Raw genomic sequence first — 20,906 nt, forward strand, 5'->3', positions numbered from 1 at the left:
CAAAAATGATCAGCTTAAAAATTAACATGCTATAGATTCATTGAATTTTGAGTCCTGCCTGCTGTTGCCGTGGCAGGGCCAGACCAAATGACTCCACAGGCCTTATATTGCTTGCGAGCTAGATGTTCCCTATCCCTGAAGGTATATAACAGGATTTGTGTAGGTTGTGTGCATATGATGTTCCAGTATTTTTTACAGGGTACTGGAAGGTTTTAAATATCTGTGGATTTTGATATTCCAAAGTCAATCAAGGTTTCCCAGAACCAATCCCATAGATACTGAGGGATGACTGTACATGTAAAGTGCTTAGAAAAGAACCTTACCTGTGGTAAAAGTTTAAATTTTTTTAAATTTATTTTTATTTATTTGAAAGGCAGAGAGACAGGTAAAAGGGCCAGATTGCTTGATCTGCCTCCCAGGGTGTACATTAATGGGGAGCTGGGACCCCAAGCCAGGCACTCCACTATGGGAAGCAGACATCCCAAGTGGTGTAAGTGGTGTCTTAACCACTGTTCCAAATGCCTGCCCCTAAACTTTTTAAATTGAGATTTACATAAAAGAGGACTTGGAATTGATGTTTTACCTCCAAAAATGTTTTTTCAAATTGTAAGAAGTATTGTTAAGTATCTGCTTTAACTAAAACCCTCCTTTTTATTAAAATAAAGTACTTAAAACTATTGGTCCAGAAAAATAAAATTTGTAATTATTGTATTCATTATTTGCATATTTTCATGTATATGCATCCATTTTACCTATTGCAGTAGAATATATTATAGTTTGTTGGTATGATCAGGCAAATATGTGAATCATTGTGAAAAGGGTTCCATTTTTGGAGAAGACAAAATATGGAGTTGGGGCAAGGATCTGTTCCCGACAAGTTATCCTTCTATATCAAGGCCTTTTCTTTTGCTACTAAGCTCAGTGTCGTGGTGGTGGTGGTGGTGGTGGTGGTTGACTCAGAAAACTCAAAGTGTTAAAACCATCTTCTTGGCTTGTCATACTATATAATGAGCCCACGTCATTTTACATTCGTTCTTTTTCTTGCATTCTAAAATAGGCACCTACATGTAGAGCTGGCAGGAACACTCAATTGTTCATGGCATACCTCTGAATACTTGGTAGCATGATAAATGCTATTGATAATGACACCCTTGTCAATCTGACACTTGCATGAGCTTTGCTTCCTTTCTGGGTCAGTTCCTTAGTGCTTGCTTTAGCCAATTGACTATTCATGACCAGGTCTTGGTATTGAGATCTCAGAGGACCTGGCTGTAAAGTCATGTACAATTCTGTTTCATTTTGGCCTTTGCAGGGTTCAAGAGGAAGAACAGTATAGGGTTGGTGAGCTGAAAGGAGAGCCTCCAGGCAAAGTAGGTAAAAGAAGCCCCACCTGACTGTATGGACTACAATTTGATGTAGCAGAATGCATTTGGCCTCAGTAAAGGGACAGGACCATATTTTTAGCCATTTCCAACAGTACATAAGCACTCAAATACCTCACAAGAATTTAGAGAGATTTGTGTTGCCTTCTTAATATTTCTGCGCTCCAGAGTAACACAAACTAAATGCAGTCAACTGTCATTTAACATCAGAGATGCATTCTGAGAAATATGTCATTAGGTGATTTTGTTGTGTGAATATCATAGAGTATCCTTCTGCAAACCTAGATGGTATAGTCTCTTGCCCCTAAGCTACAAACCTGTACAGCATGTTACTATAATGATGCTATAGAGAATTTCACACAAGGGTATTTGTGTATGTACACATAGAAAAAGCACAGTAGAGATACGTGGCATGAGGAATTTTTCAGCTCCATTATAATCTTTAAAAAAAAAAAAAAACATTTATTTTATTTGAAAGGCAGAGTTACAGAGAGACAGAAGCAGAGAGAGGGAGAGAGGTCTTCCATCGCTGGTTCACTCTACAGATGGCCACAACAGCCGGAGCTGTGCTGATCTGAAGCTAGGAGCCAGGGGCTTCCTCTGGGTCTCCCACGCGGGTGCTGGAGCCCAAAGACTTGAGCCATCTTCTGCTGCTTTCCCAGGCCATAGCAGAGAGCTGGATCGGAAGTGGAGCAGCTGGGATTCATATGGGCTGCTGGTGATGAAGGTAGTGGCTTTAACCGCTACGCCACAGCACCAGCCCCTCATAATCTTAATGGGACCACCTCAGTTGATGTGGTCCATCTTTAACCAAGATGTTGTTATGCAGCACGTGACTGTTTCAGCCTTAGCGACTAGAATACTCCAAGGGATGTCTAGGAAATTTTTACCCTGGTTCCCCCTTTTGCAGATCTTTGGATATCACTCCTGAAAACCACCTTATTGGGAAGCACAGAGTCTGTGGGAAACTGCAGTAGAACCACATAGCCTTCATTTTACACAGACCTTTATTTCGCACAAATATACTGTGGATTTCAGTTATGCTGGCCTCGTAAACATGTTCAGAAGTGTTCTGTCTTCTGTTTTAAGATTTTGTAAGATTGGTATCATTTCTTCCTTAAATGTTTGCTATTCACTAGTGAAGACATCTGGGCCTGCTGGTTTTTTGTGGAAAGGTTTTTGTTGCGGTAAAATATACATAACATAAAATTTACCATGTTTGTCCTTTTACTTTGTTATGCAAACATGACCACCATTCACAATTGAAATTCTACCAATTTTTCTATTTCCTTTTTTTATCTATGTCATACCCTCCACCCCACCCCACCCCAGGACACTCCACCTCACACACCCCCTCTCTGCCACCCGCCTTGCCCCATTTCATATATTTATGGAGTACAAGATTTGTTTTTAAGATTTATTTATTTGTTTATTTGATTACTTATTGATTTGAAAGGCAGAGTTACAGAGGAAGAGGCAGAGAGAGATCTTCTATCCCCTGGTTTACTGCCCAAATAGATGCAACTGCCAGATCTGAGTCAGGCCAGAGCCAGGTGCCAGGAACTCCATCCTGTTCTCTCACCTGGGTGCCTTCCCAGGCATTTTAGCAGGGAGCTGGGTGGGAAACAGAGCAGCTGGGACATGAATAAGCACTCTGATATGGGATACTGGCATCATAAATGGCAATTTAACCCACTGTGCCACAACACTAGCTCTACATTATTTGTTTTGATATCACATATACATAAGGAAATGGTTATTTTAATCAAGCAAATTAATATATTCATCATATCACATAGTGACAAGGGTATGTGTGTATATATGTGTGTATGTGTGTGTTAAAAGCACCTAAAGTCTACTTTTTAGCAAAACCCCAAAGACAATACAATATTATTGACTAAAGACTATGTGGTGGTTTTTTTTTGTTTTTTTTTTTTTGTTTTTTTGTTGTTGTTATTGTTGTTGTTTTGTTTTGACAGGCAGAGTGGACAGTGAGAGAGAGAGACAGAGAGAAAGGTCTTCTTTTGCCGTTGGTTCACCCTCCAATGGCCACCACGGCCGGCGCACCACGCTGATCCGATGGCAGGAACCAGGTGCTTCTCCTGGTCTCCCATGGGGTGCAGGGCCCAAGCACTTGGGCCATCCTCCACTGCACTCCCTGGCCACAGCAGAGAGCTGGCCTGGAAGAGGGGCAACCGGGACAGAATCCGGCGCCCCAACCGGGACTAGAACCCGGTGTGCCGGCGCCACAGGCAGAGGATTAGCCTATTGAGCCGCGGCGCCGGCCAAGACTATGTTGTATGTTAGATCTCTAGACTTGTTCATCCTACAAATCTGCAACTTTGTGCCCTTTGATCTTCATCTCCCTATTTCCATACTCTCAATTGCATATCCATTAAATACCTAACTCTCCATTCTGTCTTCCTGCCAGCCCCTGCAACCATCACTCTACTTTGTGTCTTTATGAATTTGACTGCTTTAGGAACTTCACCTAAGAGGAATCTTGCAATATTTGCCCTTCTGAGACTGACTTGTTTTACTTAGTATACTGACTTTAAGATACATGCCAAAATGTCCTTCCTCTTTTAAGGCTGATTAATATTCCTTTGTATGTAAATATTGCACTTGTTTATCTGTCATCTGTTTTTTTTTTTTTTCCAGAAAGCTTTTATTTAATAAATAAAAATTTCCTAAGTATAACTTTTAGATTATAGTGTTTCTTCCCCTCATACCCACCCTCCCACCCCCAGATCATCTCTTTGATTTCTTTTTCTTTCCTAATGGCTCTGGCTAAAACTTCCAGGAATATATTGAATAAAAATGGTGAGAGTGGGCATCTTTGGTTCCGGATCTTAGTGGGAATGCTTCCAACTTTTCCCCATTCAATAGGACTCTGGCCTTGGGTTTGCCATAAATTGCCTTGATTATGTTGAGGAATGTTCCTTCTATACCCAATTTATGGATTATATGATAATTTTTTGGTGATTTGCCCTAGTGTTTTCCACAGAAGCTGCCATGTAAAGGGTTACAGTTTCTGCACATCCTTACAAATGCTTGTTATTTTCTGTGTGTGTGGTTTTTTTGGGGGGGTTTTCTTTGTTTTGTTGTTTAATAATAGTCATCATAATGGATGTGATATTTGTTTTGATGTTAATTACAAACAACTTATTTAATAAATTTAGGGCTATTTAGGTTTTCTCTTGTGTTTTTTAAGTTATTATTGCTAAATTTTGTTTTTCAAGAAATTTACCCTAATGAATGGAATAAGATTGTCCATAACATCCTTTTTTTTAGTTTCTCGGTGTCTGTAAGGTCTGTGGTGGCATCTTTCCTTTCCTTCCTATTGCTGGGAAATTTGTGTTTTCTGAAGCATGAATGTTTTTGATCACTTTTGCCAAATGTTTATTTATTAATTTTTATAAAAAACTAACTTTTGACTTTGCTTTTGCATGTTTTATCCATTTTCTGTTTTATTGCTTTTTACTTTTTAATTATTTCATTCTTTCTACTTACTTGGTTTAATTTACTCTTGTTTTTCTAACTTTTTAACATAAAAGCTGATCTCATTGATTTGAGAAGTTTCTCCTTTCTAATAGCATACAGAACTATAAATTCCTATCTAAACATTGCTTTGTTGCCTCCCACAAATTTTGTAGTTGTAAGATTTCATTATAAATCCTTAACATGTTTTCTGAGTTCCCTTAGGATTTAGTTATTTTTTTCAGAGATTTATTTTATTTATTTAAAAGGCAGAGTTACAGAGAAGAGAGACAGATCTTCTACTACTGGTCATCTCCACAAATGGCCACAATAGCCAGGAGCCTGGAGCTCCATGTAGATCTCCCATGTGAGTGGCAGGGGCCCAAACACTTGGGCCATCTTCTGTTTTCCCAGGCATATTAGCAGGGAGGTAGATTTGAAACAGAGCAGCCAAGACTTGAACCAGCACCCATATGGGATGCCTGCTTTGTAGGCGGTGGCTTAATAAGCTATGCCACGATGGCAGCCCCTAAGAATTAGTTTTTGACCCAGATTATTTAGAACTCTGAATTTACTTAATTTCTGAATATTTGTGAATTTTTCTAGATATCTTACTATAAGTTTGGGTACACCGGTAAGCATCAACAATATGCTTCCTGAGAGAAAAGCATTTTATTATTTAAAAAATTTTTCCAGTTTCAATTTTTATTTATTTTCATTTTATTTAAAAGCAGAGAGAGAGAGAGAGAGAGAGAGAGAGAGAGAGAACAGAGAGATCTCCCATTTACTGGCTCACATCCCATATGTTCACAGCAGCCAGGGCCAGGCAGAAGCCAGAGGCCTGAAACTCAGTCCTGTATGGGTTACAGGAACCTACAAATTGATCCATCACCTGCTGCCTCCCAGGGTGCACATTAGTAGGAAGCCAGAACTGGAAGCAGAGCTAAGATTCAAACCCAGGCTCTCTGATATGGGATGCAGGTATCTCAAATGATATATTTCTTTTTTTTTAATTTTCTTTAATATATTTTCCCCAAATAAACCTTTTATTTAACAATACAAACTTCATGCATTTTATAAGTACAACTTCAGGAATATAGTGATTCTTGCCACCATACCTGCCCTCCCACCCACACTTCTACCCCTCCTCCTCTTCTCTCTCCCATCCTCAGTCCCATTCTCCACTAAGATCCATCAAATGACATCTCAACTGCTACATCAATTCCCTGCCCTAAGAGAAGCACTTTAAATGTGAACCCACAGAAGATTAATTTTTTTACAAGATATACACAGCATTGCATTACACTGCTGGTGGAACTATGTTAATATTTGAGTGGATTTCAAGAAAATGTCTATTACCAGATGTAAGGAAGGACATTTAATAAATCAGTTCATCAAAAATATTAGCATTTGATATTATTTCAGGAAGCATACTCTGTATGATTTCAGCACTTTCGGATTTATTGGGATTTGCTTTATAGCCCAGCCCTTATGGTCTGTCTTGGTGAATGTTCCACATTCACTTGAAAAGAATGTGTATTCTACTGTTGTTAGGCATGATGTTCTTTATGTGTCATTTAGGTCAAGTTGATGATGTTCAAATTTTCAACGTCCTTATTGATGTTTTTGATTGTTTGTCCTGAGAAAGTGTTGTTAAAAACTCCAAGTATTACTGTGAATTTGTTAATTTCTCCTGTCAGAATGTTCTGTTCATTTTTGCTTCATTTATTTTGAAGTCTTGTTATTACGTATATGCATATTTAAGATTGCTTAATGAATTGGCTCTTATCATTATTAAATGTTCCTCTTTATCACTATAAGAGTCTTTTTCTTGACATGTACTTTGTCTATTAATATAGTCCCAACAGCATTCTCATGCAGTGTTTGCATGGTACATCATTTTTTCATTTTAATCTATTTATGTCCTTTTCTGCATATTTAAAATACTGTTTTAGATAGTATGAGTATATTGTTGAGTCCTGCTTTTTTATCCAAGTTGATAACCTATGCATTTTTTTGGAATTCATTTATATGTAATTTAATTATTTATGTGCTTTGGTTTAAATCTTGATATTTATTTTCCATTTATCCTTTCTGTTTTTAATTCCATTCTCCTCCTTTTCTTGCCTTCTTTGGGGCAAATGAAATTTTGTTTAAACTTTCATTTATTTACTTGAAAGGCAGAATGACAAAAAGGAGATAAATAGATCATCCATATTCTGGTTCAGTCCCCAAATGCTGCAACAGCCAAGACTGGGCCAGGCCAAAGCCAGGAACCAGGAACTCCATCCAGGTTGCCCACTTGGGTGAGAATCCAAGTAACTTGGTCCATCATCTGCCATTTCCAGGGTGCATTAGCAGGAAACTGCACTGGAACTGAAGGTGGAACTCAATGCCAGGTACCCGCATATGGGATGCAGGCATTCCAAGGGCCGACTTAATCTGTGCCACCACAGTGGCCCCAAGTAAAATATTTAAAACCATCCTTCTTTGTATTATTTAAGCTAAAAATGCCACTTTTCCACACAGTTTCATTATGTGAATATCTTAGTTAAAATTGTGTTCAAATTAGAGAATGTCCAAAGAGTTGAGAGAGAGTACAAAAGGGAGTAGTTCACTCTGGTGGTAGGAACCCACTTGCTCTACCAAAATGCTATGTGAGACTGACCTGGCCTTCTTTTTCCATCACTAAGTGGAATTGTAGCATAAACCCTGTGCTGACAGAGTAATCATAACCTACAGTACATGTTTGGGGCCGGCGACGTGGTAAAGCTGGTAAAGATGCCACCTGCAGTGCCAGCATTCCATATGGGCACTGGTTCAAGACCCGGCTGCCCCACTTCTGATCCAGCTCTCTGCTGTGGCCTGGGAAAAGCAGTAGAACATGGCCCAAGTCCTGGGCCCCTGTACCTCTATGGGAGACCCAGAAGGAGCTCCTGGATCCTGGCTTCAGGTTGGCCCAGCTCCAGCAGTTGCAGCCATTTGGGGAGTGAGCCAGCGGATGAAAGTCTTTCCCACCCCCGCCCCGCCTCTGCCTATCTGTAACTCTGGCTTTCAAATAAATAAATAAATCTTTTAAAAAAAAAGCACATGTTTGTCAAGCATTGTCTTCATTATAACTGGAGAGTTGTCTGGCTACTGTCACACTGTTCATCACTTCCTTCTTCCTCACCTTCAGGATCTTAGGAGGACCCTTCCCATTTGTGTCAGATAACTGTCATTTTTATGTAATTAATGGAACCATTAATTCATGTGCATCTTAGTACTGCCTCTAGAAGCTTGCGATTCAGCTAAGAAGGCAGTCATATAAATTTACTATGTATTTATACATAATGGATATAGTCTAGTGTATAAGCATTATATATTTATATAATAAAAATATAAATAGCAGTGCAAGGCTGTATATGACTGTTCCGGATAATAAATAAATGAAATAGATGAAGGTGTTTGTGTAGCCAGAGAAGTTGCCGCCTATGCGAGGAGATTGCTGTGTGTTTAGGGCCTGGCCCCCCAGTGTGCTGTCTTCAGGCCAGCACAGGCTGCTGACATTTTTCTGAATTGCCTAATATCCAGTCTAGTTATGTCTTTTTGTCTCTGTCTGCAGAGGTGCTCCGTCATTTATAGTGAGAAAATCCCTGCCTTTTTCCCCTCTCTGTCTTCCTTTTCTATCTATAGATAGATATAGGTAAGTGTCACATGATTATTCGAAGGATTGCAATTTCCCTTTGATTTGGCTTTCCTGGGTGGGAAACGTTTACATCATTTTACACTTTTGAACACGAATTGCCTTTATTTGTAGGTATAGTCAGTTTCTCCCCTTCAGCATATAGAAGATTTTATGAATAATATTCAATGCAGAAAGAGCTCTAAAAATAATTTTGCAGGTAGGGTTTTGTGCATCCTATGAGGAACACTGACAGGCAGAGGAACAAAGGCACATCAGGGTGAGGGTAAGGGGAGGCGGAGCACTTCCTTTCATTTGCCTCCACCCAAGAGCTTGCATTTAGTAGAGAAGAGAAAACAAACAAGAAGCAGGAGCATCTGCACCAGCCAGTGAACGCTTCGTTTCTCATCCCCGCTAGTCACATTGGGATGGGACCATTGCAGTGTTTTGGGTGTGTACAACTAAGCATCACCACCCCCTTTTATTTCCAAAAGGAAAATCTTTCATTTTACGTTTAAAAGCACAATGAGATGTTTTTCGCATTCTCTGGTTCGTTTTGGAGTTGACAGTCTTAAAATCTGCTCATTTTCAGTAACATGGTAAAGGTACACAGTACATAGCGTTTTTATGCCTAATAGCACCTCTGATAGTCCCTAATGCATATTATGTACACACACCTTTTAGCATCCCTTTCTACCTGACAGCTTATGGTATTAGGCTGAACGTTGTCAAGAACAACTGAAATGCCAAGCAGTATTACAAAGCCCTGTAGAGCTTCTTTTTAATACTTTTCTATAAAGAATGTAAAGTGACATATTTACTAGTACATAATTAAGATGTCATACTCTTTATAGGTTTAAATTACTCTTCCAGAAATGGGGATGGATTTGGACCAATCAGCTAGTAATTCTCCTCTTGAGCTGGGATTAGGGCCTGCATTTTATATAGGGAAATCTATTGTGCAACCCTATTACTGCCTATTCTTTAAAACCTATATATATGGGCTGGCAATGTGGCACAGCAGGTTAGGTCACTGCCTGGCACACTGGCATCCCATATGAACACTGGTTTAGATCCCAGCTGTTCTACTTTGATCCAGCTCCCTGTTAATGCACCTGAGAAAGCAGCAGAAGATGTCACAAGTGCTTGGGCCCCTGCACCCATGTGGGACATATGGATGAAGCTCCTGGCTCCTGGCTTTGGCCTGGCCCAGCCCCTGCCATTGACACCCTCCCTCCCCACTTCTCTCTGTAACTCTGACTTTCAAATAAATAAATAAATATTTTCTTTAAAATAAAAAAATATATACAGGGGCCAGCACTGTATCACAGTGGGTTAAAGCCCCTGCTTGCAGTGCCGCCATCTCATACGGGCTCTGGTTTGAGTCCCTGCTGCTCCATTTCCAATCCGGCTCCCTGCTGATGCACAAAGGAAAGCAACAGAAGATGACCCAAGTGTTTAGGGCCCTGTACCCATGTGGAAGACCCAGAGGAAGCTCCTGGCTCCTCCTGGCTTCAGTCTGGCCTAGCCTTGGCCATTGTGACCATTTGGGGAGTGAACCAGGCAGATGGAATACCTCTCTCTGTGTGTTTCCCTCTCTGTCTATAACTGTGACTTTCAAATAGATGAATATTTTTCCAGCTGTTTCCTTTTCATTTTTTAATAAGAGTTATTTATTTACTTGAGAGGCAGAGTTAAGACAGAGAGGGAAAGATAGAAAGAGAGATCTTCCATTCACTGGTTCACTCCCCAAATGGCTGCAATAGCTGGAGCTGGGCTGATCCGAAGCCAGGAGCCAGGAGCTTTTTTCAAGGCCAAGCACCTTGAGCCTTCTTCTACTGCTTTCCCTGGCCATTAGCAGGGTGTTGGATTGGAAGTGGAGCAGCTGGGACTCGAACCGTGGCACCCATATGGGATGCCATTGCTGCAGGCAGAGGCTTAACCTGCTATGCCACAGTGCCGGCCCAATAAATCTTTAAAAAAAAAAAGGAAGGAAGGAAGGAAGGGAGAAAGGGAGAGAGAGAGAGAAAGAAAGAAAAGAAAAGAAATAAAAGAAGAGAAAAGAAAACCATATATACATAGGAATACTAGAATTAAGAATTGTTGGGATCCTGATATAGTGTGTATTTGACTTACTTATCTTATTCAGTTCATCATAAAGAATGAGATTTCATAGATTTACTTTCTTATTCTGCTGTTGCACATAAGTTTTTGGTATAGTGGTCACAGTCTCCAAAAATATGTTTGCTTAGAATTCTGAAAACAAAATAATAAGATTACTTTTGTAAAAACTGTCTTTAATTACAAAAGAAAAAAAGAAACTCATTCTGGGCTTACATGCTTTGACCATGTGCTAAAAATTAAATAAGCAAATATCCACACAGCAAAGTTGGTCAAGGCTGTGGCTTAGAAAGAATGCCAGCCAATGTCATACACCCTGAATGTTCCTTTCTCTTCTGTTGGCCTGGAAATACTTCAGAAAAGAAGCCATACACACATCTTTCATTTTAAAATGTTTTCGTTTTTTGTGTCCTTTGTCAGGTTTTAAACTCTTTGAAAGAAATTTTGACCATTTAATAACTAATACACTGTTTAATCCACGTTGACTAATTAATCATTGTAACTTTCCAGGTATTGGTTAGGATGAATGTCATTTGGAGAAATCGTCTCTTCTATCTGAGGCTAGGAACAGTGCCACACAGATGCCAAAGTGGTTCCCACCCAACAGCCCCTCTGGGGTCAAGGATTTTAACCAATCCAACCAAAGTTTTTGAACACAATATGTGGTGAGTTTCCTTTTAAGCTCTGACATTATGTACCAGTATGTTTATTAAATATCACCAGTGGTATTATTTTCATTTAGTACTGAAAAAGAGTTTTTAAAGCTGATAATCTAACTTATACTACAACTAATTCTCACTTAAGTGTTGCTGATTCTTCATTTCTTTGGAAATGGGATTGGAAAAGTGGAACTTCCCAAGTGTTTTTAGCAGCTTTGGGGTTTTTGCAGGCCCTCTCTGCTTATCACTGATCCTGATTTGCCATTGTATTCCTGGATGTGGGCTTGGGGGAGCTTTTTCTAGGTGGAGCTCTCCTCCCATAAAGCTCTCCGTTTATGAATACATGTCCTGTCCGTCAGCAAATGTGTAAGCAGTCCCTCCTGCTTCTGAGCACCAGGGAGAACACAGTGGTGCTCATGCTTTCTGGAAATCCACACTATGTGGGGAAACAAGTATTTATAGGAAGAGTTGATAAGTAGCAATACAAAACAGTAGAGAGGTGAGGGAGAGATGTTTGGTGCAGCAGTTAAGATGCCACTTGGGATGCCTGCATTCCATATTAGAGCGCCTGGTTTGGAGCTCCTCTGCTTCCAATCCAGCTTCTTGCTAACGCACACCCTGAGAGGCTGCAGGTGAGAGCTTAAGTACTTGGGTCCTTGCCACCCACACAGGAAAACCAGATTGAGTTCTGGGTTCCTGGCTTCAGCCTGGCCTAGCGCTGGCCATTACAGATAGTTGAGGAGTGAACCAGTGGATGAAAGGATCTGTCTGTGTCTCTGGTTTTCAAATAATATGAAAATAAATAAATGAAATTTTAAAAAAAAGCAAATTTGCAGGGCCCAGTGCATGTTATAAATTACGCATGCCTTGTAAGAAGAACTCAGTAATATAAAATCACTAAGGCATAGGCAAGAACATTTCTTAATGTGGATGAGGCTGAGATAAGTATTGCTTATTCAGCCTCTAGAACCTAGCACATTGTCTGTCATTCAGATATTTGTTGAATCTTGATTTGGATAGGTAAGGCTAGAGTGCAGGCTTTCTAGGTGGGTAGAAAGTCATAAAACAGAAATGAGAAAGTTTAAGGTCTGGTTAGGAGACAGTAAGCTGAAGACACACCTCCTCTAGGAGACTGGTGAAAGTTCAGGTTGGAATGATACAGGCCAGATATGGGGGTGGGAGCCAGACCGTGCACGGTTCCGAAGTCATGGCTGAAGGGCAGGCGTTACAGAGGCATCCAGGAGAAGTGACATCAGACAGTGTATGCAGTATATGTATTTGGTAACCATACCCTGGAAGATCTAGAGGCAGGAGAGGGCAAGTGTATGAAAGAGATTGGAAAGGAAGAATGAATAGAACTTGACTCTGGAGGTTTTTTGTTTTTTTTTTGTGTGTTTTGTTTGTTTGTTTGTTTTTGACAGGTAGAGTGGACAGTGAAAGAGAGAGAGACAGAGAAAGGTCTTCCTTTTGCCGTTGGTTCACTCTCCAATGGCCGCTACGGCGGGCGCGCTGTGGCCAGCTCACAGCGCTGATCCGAAGACAGGAGCCAGGTGCTTCTCCTGGTCTCCCATGGGTTGCAGGGCCCAAGCACTTGGACCATCCTCCACTGCACTCCCAGACCATAGCAGAGAGCTGGCCTGGAAGAGGGGCAACCAGGACAGAATCCGGTGCCCCAACCGGGACTAGAACCCGGTGTGCTGGCGCCGCAGGTGGAGGATAAGCCTATTGAGCTGCGGCACCGGCCGACTCTGGAGTTTTGACCTTAAGTGACTGATAGAAATTGGAAAGTTGAGGCAAATTATTTTTGATTTTGGGAGAAAGATGGTGAATTTCATTTTAGACATTTTGCGTAGACTTTGAGAGCAGAACGCAAATACTGCTACCTAGAAGAGGGAGAAAAGCAGTCAGGGCTAGAGATATAAAGTTGGGTGGGATGCCTGCAGGCAAAGTGGTTATCAGAAGAGCCTCTGCAGCTAGATCTCTAAGGCTGGGAAAGTGATTCTTGGCCTTTTTCTGTTTTTATTGCAGCAAAATATCAGTTTTAAAAAGAAATACTTCATCTATTACTAATTAGACCTGCACTGGGCAGGAAGGTAGACACCAGCTACATGTGGTTATTGAGCACTTGAAATGTGATTACTTGGAATTCAAATATGTTGGGAGGTTTTTTGCAACCTTAGTACAAAACAAAGTCAAGTATCTCAATAATTTTTACATTGCATTGCATGTTGAATTGAGCAAAACTGTGGATATGTTGAGTTAAAATGTATTAATAAAATTAATTCCATGTCTTTATTTTCATTTCTTTTAATGTGGCTATTAGAAAATTTTTTAAGTTATATGCTCATACGTGGTTTATATTATACTTTATGGACAGCTGTGGAATTAAACTATTTTGAGTCCATCACAAATGTGGATGATTATTATAAGCTGTGAGATAAAATGTGCCTTTTGCCAGGCAATCAAATCTCCAAAGAAACTTCTGGTCCCGGGCATACTCCTGATTTACCAATGTTTTTTCTTTATTAGACCCTACTCATTTAGTTGTTGACATTCTCTTTTTCTGTTTGATGCCAACTGTTCTTCTGCCTGAGATTCTTGCCTACTTTGTCACAGTCTGCCAGGAAAACAAGGGTGATCTGGTCCAGTGCTTCTCAGACACTGCGAGCTGGCTTTGGGCTGGCTGCATGAGAGTGCCTTGAGGAGTTACTGTTTCACTGGGCATGAGGTATCCTCCAGGGATTTTTAATTAGAAAGAGTTCTTTGGGTAAATCCTATTGAGCAGCTGGGTCTGGGAACCCTTGATCCAGTTCAGTGGTTTTCAGACTTTTCTTCGGTAGCATAACTTTTCTCAAGTGAAATTTTTAAATGGAATCCCATTATTTATTTATTTATTTTTATTAATTAATTTCTTTGGCTTTATTTGAGAGAGAGAGAGAGAGAGAATGATAGAGAGCACCTATCCTCTAGTTCACTTGCCAAATGCTCATAGCAACTGAGAGCCCCCAGGAGCTGGAAACTCAATCCAGGTTTCCCAAGTGGGAGGCAGAAACCCAACCACTTGAGCCATCGCTGCTGCCTTCCAAAGGTCAGCGTGAACAGAAGCTGGAATCAGGAGCCAGAGCCTGTGATTGAACTCAGACACTCAGACTTTGTGTGGGATGCTGAGGTCCTAACAAGCATCTTAACTGCTAGGCCAAATGCCCACCCCAGAATCCCAATATTTAAAAGGCAAAAGTAAATCTGAACGGAGTGGACATAGAGCGGCACAGCAACAGGTTTCTCATCTTGTCCTCTCCCACTCTCTTCGCATATTCTAGCAGTCATGAAAAACTGATCTAGTCTAGACAGCCGTCCTCCTCCTCAGCATGCCTACCAAGGGGGCACTCAGCCTGCAGTGCGATACTGCAGGGAACTCTCTTCCAAGATAGATGCCCGCTGGAGTAACAGGCAGAGTCATTTCCTCCAAAGGACGAGGAAGGTAGTTTCTTCACATCATCTCGCACATGCCTTGTTTTTGTTGGGGTGCCTGGGATTATTTTTTTTTTTTTTTTTTTTTTTTTTGCCTAGAACACTTGTAAGTTAAAACTGGTTTGTTCTGTTTGTCTTCAAGTCCAAAGTTCTGCACATGAATTCTCACTTTCTTTAATCTCAGTCCCTTAATACAGTTACTCAATAAGTATTTTCTTTGGCTACCTCCATGATGATATTTGTCATGAGAAGCAGTATGGTCTGGATGCTGAAAGAACAGACTTAATGAGCTAACCTTGGAAAGCTACTTAATCTGTCTGTGGCTCAGCTTTCTCATATGTAAAACTGGATAATAGTAATATTGACTTCATAGGGTATTGTGAGGATTACATGAGTATGTATGTAGGATATAAGATATTTATGCATGGTGAAAAGCAACATATTGTATAAGAATTGCTATCTTATTACCATTTTCTAATGTATGCTTTAGTTATTTACATATCTGTTTCATCTTCATTATTAGACTATATGATTTTCCAGTAAAGACCTTAGTTTATGTCTGTTTCATAGCTGTATTTCCTATGTAATGGGCATCCCATACATATCTTTGAATAGGCGAATTCATATAGAGAAATATAAACTCTAGTTCCTATCTACTAGAAGTTTACAACTAGACTAAATGTTAATATAGTAGCTAAACATGAGCTTCAAAATCCAAAAAGTCTGAATTTAAATCCTGTATTTATCCTCTTGCAACTGTGTGAGCTTGAACAAGTTCCTTCAAGGGTTTCTTGTGAATATTAAAGAAGATGACACAAGTAAGGCTCTCAATAGTAGTAGGTGCTCACTAAAAGGCATCGTTCTTATCATCATCATTAGATGGAAGATTGAGATCTATACTCATGAATAAATTAACAATATGGAAGAGTTTGCAAGGTTACAATAAGTGGTGAAGGCAGTGAAGACCATAGGAATTCAGAATAAGAAGTTCCTGTGATGAGAAGCCAAGGAGGGAACAGCGGGTAGGATTTAGCCTGAGCTTTGAAGAATGAGGAGTATTTGAATAGTGAAGATTGTTTGTATTAGAAAAATGGAAGCATAAACAATGATCTTGATTTGGGAATAAATACAGAAAGTATATTCTTTTATTTTTTTCCATTTATTTATTTGACAGGTAGAATTACAGACAGAGAGAGAGAGAGATAGAGAGAAAGGTCTTCCTTCCATTGGTTCACCCCTCAAATGGCCGCTATGGCCGGTGCTGCACCGATACGAAGCCAGGAGCCAGGTGCCTCTTCCTGGTCTCCCATGGGGTGCAGGGCCCAAGCACCCAGGCCATCCTCCACTGCTTTCCCAGGCCACAGCAGAGAGCTGGACTGGAAGAGGAGCAACCGAGACTAGAACCAGCACCCATATGGGATGCCGGTGCCGCAGGCGGAGGATTAGCCTAGTACGCCACGGCACCGGCCCCTAGAAAGTATATTCTTAAGTGTATGAAGTAGACCATCCAACTGGAAGGGAGATTTCATATTTTGAAACTGGAGGGGCCAGCGCTGTGGCGTAGTGGGTAAAGCTGACGCCTTCAGTGCCAGCATCCCATATGGGCGCTGGTTTGAGTCCTGGTTGCTCCACTTCCAATCCAGCTCTCTGTTATGGCCTGGGAAAGCAATAGAAGATGGCTCAAGTCCTTCAGCCCCTGCACCCACGTGGGAGACCCGGAAGAAGCTCCTGGCTCCTGGCTCCTGGCTCCTGGCTCCTGGCTTCGGATCGGCACAGCTCCAGCCGTTGCAACCAATTGGGGAGTGAACCAGTGGATGGAAGACATCTCTCACTCTCTCCTCTTTGTGTAACTCTGACTTTCAAATAAATAAATAAATCTTAAAAAAAAAAAAGAAAACAAAGAAATTGGATAGGTGATGTGGTGATGTGACAAGAGAATTATCTAGAATTATAGCACATGGAGTCTTTTATCCCCAGCATTTTTATAGGTTGATATTTGCCCATCACTGGCTAGGTTCTGTGCAGTACTCAAGTGAGGACTGGGAGGTGATCACTGCTATGCAGGAGTTCTAGATTCACAAGCAAGCTGGAACCTTCTGGATAAAGAAGATAGGATGGGGGCCAGTGCTGTGGTGTAATAGGTTAAGCCTCCACCTACAGCACCAGCATGCCAGATAGGCACTGGTTCATGTCCTGGCTGCTCCTCTTTTGACCGACTCTTTGCTTATGGCCTGGGAAAGTGGTGGAAGATGGCCCAAGTGCTTGGGCCCCTGCACCCATGTGGGAGACCTAGAAGAAGCTCCTAGCTCCTGGCTTTGGATCGGCTCAGCTCCAGCCGTTGCAGCCATTTGGGGAGTGAACCAGTGCATAGAAGTCCTCTCTCTCTGTGTCTCTCCCTCTCTCTGTCTGTAACTCTTCCTCTCAAATAAATAAATGAATCTTTAAAAAAAAAAAAAAAAGAAGAAGATGGGATGGATCTGAAAAGAGGATTCTCTAACAAAATAAACAAGAATTTGTAAAAGCAAGTAAAACTATAACAACAGCAACCCCCCAAAAACCATAAGCATCAAAAAGATTGGTGAGCAAGGAAAGAATTATAGCTTCTGTGTTGCCTCAGAATGGCTCCTAACCCAACCTCTGTCCCTCAGAAGCAGTACAGGGAGGGAAGCTCAGCTGCCAATTCGTAAGACTTATTACTGGCCAGCGCCGCGGCTCAATAGGCTAATCCTCCGCCTGCGGCGCCGGCACCCCGGGTTCTAGTCCCGGTTGGGGCGCCGGATTCTGTCCCGGTTGCTCCTGTTCCAGGCCAGCTCTCTGCTGTGGCCAGGCAGTGCAGTGGAGGATGGCCCAAGTGCTTGGGCCCTGCACCCTGTGGGAGACCAGGAGAAGCACCTGGCTCCTGGCTTCAGATCAGCTTGGTGTGCTGGCAGCAGCCATTTGGGGGGTGAACCAACGGCAAAAGGAAGACCTTTCTCTCTGTCTCTCTCTCTCACTGTCCACTCTGCCTGTCAAAAAAGAAAAAAAAAAAGAATAAAAAAATGTGGTTATATGGGGCATCACTGTGGCCCAACAGGTAAAGCTGACATCCCATGTGGGTGCCGATTCAAGTTCCAGCTGTTCCACTTCTGATCCAGCATTCCTACTAATGCGGCTGGGAAAGCAGCAGAAGATGGCCCAAGTACTTGGGCCCCTGTACCCATGTGGGAGACCTGGATGAAACTCCTGGTTCCTGGCTTTAGTCTGGCCCAGCCCTGGCCATTGTGGCTATTTAGGGAGTGAACCAGCAGATGGGAGATTCTCTCTCTCTCTCTGTCTCTTTCTGCCTCTCCCTCTCTGTAACTCTGCCTTTATATCCATGCATTCCCAAAATAATGTAGCAGTTAATAAAAATGAGATATCTGTGTATGCTGATATCAAGAGATGGCTATGATATGTTGTTAAAGAAAAGAGCAGTCATTTTTGTTAAGGAGGTATATACTTATGCTATATGTAGTCATGTATACATGGCTTTATCTTTATATAGAGAGAGAAAATTCTGGAAAGGTCCACATTATCCTGATAATGGTGTTTGTCTCGTGGATGGGAGTAAGGATAGAGATAGAGTGGATATGAAACCTTCTGTTTTTATACATGCATTGGTATTGTTTGATTTTTAATTTTTAAAAAGAATATCCCCCTTTACTCACCTACTCCCACCTTGCTATCTACCTGATAACAAATTCTGTATTCTTTAATTCTGATTACAGCTGCTCAGCAGTTATGAGTTTTACAAAATCTTCATCATTTTCGTGTCCCCAGTTACAATCAAGTGCCTGCTGGATATAGATTCCCAACGAATGTTTAATAAGGGATGTGGGAGCACCTGTGACCTGCATTCCACTGTGTACATAAGTGGGAAGGCATTGATTTTGTGCTCTATCTTTTGTTAATATCTCATGCCTACGTGAGAAATGGTTTTACTAACAACAATAATCAACTGAAATATTCATTACAGCCAAAAACAGAGTTGGCAGTTAGGAGTCAGAACTTTAAATTAGTATCAATCATAGAAAAAAAGATGTAATTGAAGTCAGTTCAATTATTAGGTGATCTGCCTGTAACAGTTCTAGTTCATCCATTCTGAAGCTCACATTCATTCACCAATTAACATCTTTGAAATCATGACACTTCTTACAGTTGATGACATCTTAAACTGTAATTGCAAGTGTTTCTTTTTCTTGCTGGTACAGAAAATAATGGCATCTTAGATTTGATGAAATAGGCTAATTATAATTTCAGAGTACTTAATCCTAATTTGTATACTGTTTTGAGAACTATTATTCTTACTTTACTAATACAAAAATGGAGAGACAAAAATTTAAACAATTTTCCACTGCCACACATTGAGGTTAACCTATAGAATACATGTTATGTTGTTAGAAAAGAATGAAAACCTTTTGCTTTGTGGGTAAATGGGTAGTGGGGATAGACAGGAAGTTGACCACAAGGAAGTACCTATGAGGATATAGGAAAATATTCAACAGTAAAATAAATAGAAATTTCAAAAGTAACATGGAACAGGCATTTGGCAAAATGGTTAAAATGTCTCTTGGGACACCTACATACCATATTGAAATGTCTGGGTTCAAGTCCTGACTCTGCTTCCAGTTCCAGCCTTCTGCTAATGCTCACCCTGGAGGCAGCAGGTGGTTCAGATATTTGTCTTCCTACCACTGACGTGGGAAACCCAAGTTGAGTTCCTAGTTCTTGGCTTTGGCCAGACCAGCTCTAGCTATTGTGGACATTTGGGGAGTGAACCCCAGCAGATGGGAAATTCTCTCTCTCTTTCTGTGTGTATATGTGTGTGTGTGTGTGTGTGAGAGAGAGAGAGAGAGAGAGAGAGAGAATATTGAGTTTCTTTACTTTCTCTTATGTGTATGATAATAGGTTTTTTAAAAAGATTTATTTATTGGAAAGGCAGAGCTACAGAGAGAAAGGGAGAGGCAGAGAGAAATTATCCATTCACTGGTTCACTCCTCAAATGTTCACATTTTGTTTCTCTCTCTTTGACTTTCAAATAAATAAACTAACTATTAGTTACTTTCAAAAATTTAGGGGCCGGCACTGTGGCATAGCAGGTTAAGCCACTGCCTGCAGTGCTGGCATCCCGTATGGGTGCTAGTTTGAGTCCCCGCTTCTCTGCTTCTGATCCAGCTCCCTGCTAGTGCACCTGGGAAAGCAGCAGAAACTGGCCGAAGTACTTGGGCCCCTACACCCGTGCGAGAGACCCAGAAAAAGCTCCTGGATCCTGGCTCCTCCTGGTTTTGGCCTGACCATTATAGCCATTAGGGTGGTGAACTAGCACCTATCTCTCTCTGCTATCTGTCTCTGTCTCTCTCTCTGTAACTCTGCCTTTCAAATGAAAAAAAAAAAGTTTTTTAATCAATAAAGTGCTTTTCTGATCATAGATTCAAGTCCTGGCTTTGCTTTCAGCTTCAGTTTCCTGCCACCCACATGGGAGACCGGGATTGAGTTCCTAGCTCCCAGCTTTGGCTTGGCCTAGTCTAAGACCAGGCAAGCTTTGGGGAGTGAATCAGCACATTGCAGTGTTTTAGTGTTTTGCAGTGTTTCTCTCTCTCTCTCTCTCCCTCCCTTCCTCCCTCCCTCCCTCCCTTTCCCCCTCTCTCTCCCCCTGCCTCTCTCTGTAACTCTTGCCTTTCAAATGAATAAACAAATCTCTAAAAAAATCTATTATCACACATATATAAGAGAGAAATAGGAAGTAAAGAAACTCAAGACCATACTCAGTACTAGTACATGTAAATTACAGTTTTGTTTGGTTATCTCTTGTTTACTTTTTTGTCTTATCTGTTCTTTCTGCTGTTCCTTTCTTCTTGGTTTTTTTCTTTTTGAATAAACTGAATACTTTTTTGTCTTCTATTTTATTTCTTTTCCTAGATTTTTAGCCATGTAACTTTGCATGATTATTTTAGGGGTTACTCTGTGTCAATAAAACATTTTGGTCTCAGGACTTCTTTACACTTTTAAATTGCTAAGGACGCCAAAGAACTTACTTAGGTGGATTATATCTGTTGATATTTTCCATACTAAAAGTTAAAACTGAGACATTACATTTATTAATTCATTTCT

At 40.9% G+C, this 20,906-nt stretch overlaps 1 protein-coding gene across 18 annotated transcripts in view; it reads left to right on the forward strand.

Annotated features, from left to right (window-relative positions):
* Nucleotides 1-20,906, forward strand: part of METTL8 (methyltransferase 8, tRNA N3-cytidine) — a 112,316-nt gene that overhangs the window by 39,664 nt on the left and 51,746 nt on the right. For 7 of the 18 annotated variants that reach the window (XR_016230813.1, XM_089328193.1, XM_008258731.5 and 4 more), the window contains exon 3: nt 11,158-11,312. The exons of 5 other annotated variants lie outside the window; for them this stretch is intronic. Coding sequence is in view for 6 of the 13 variants with exons in the window: in XM_008258731.5 (XP_008256953.3) it covers nt 11,170-11,312 (143 nt within the window). In the remaining 7 variants the exon portion in view is untranslated. Of the gene's footprint in view, nt 1-1,312; nt 1,371-11,157; nt 11,313-20,906 lie in introns of all 18 variants that reach the window. 6 more of the 18 variants (XR_016230814.1, XM_008258733.5, XM_089328190.1 and 3 more) reach the window with 2 other exon arrangements.

This window comes from Oryctolagus cuniculus, chromosome 3 (genome assembly GCF_051225735.1).
Source record: "Oryctolagus cuniculus isolate XC-2025 breed Fujian yellow rabbit chromosome 3, ASM5122573v1, whole genome shotgun sequence".
NCBI classification, from domain to species: Eukaryota; Metazoa; Chordata; class Mammalia; order Lagomorpha; family Leporidae; genus Oryctolagus; species Oryctolagus cuniculus.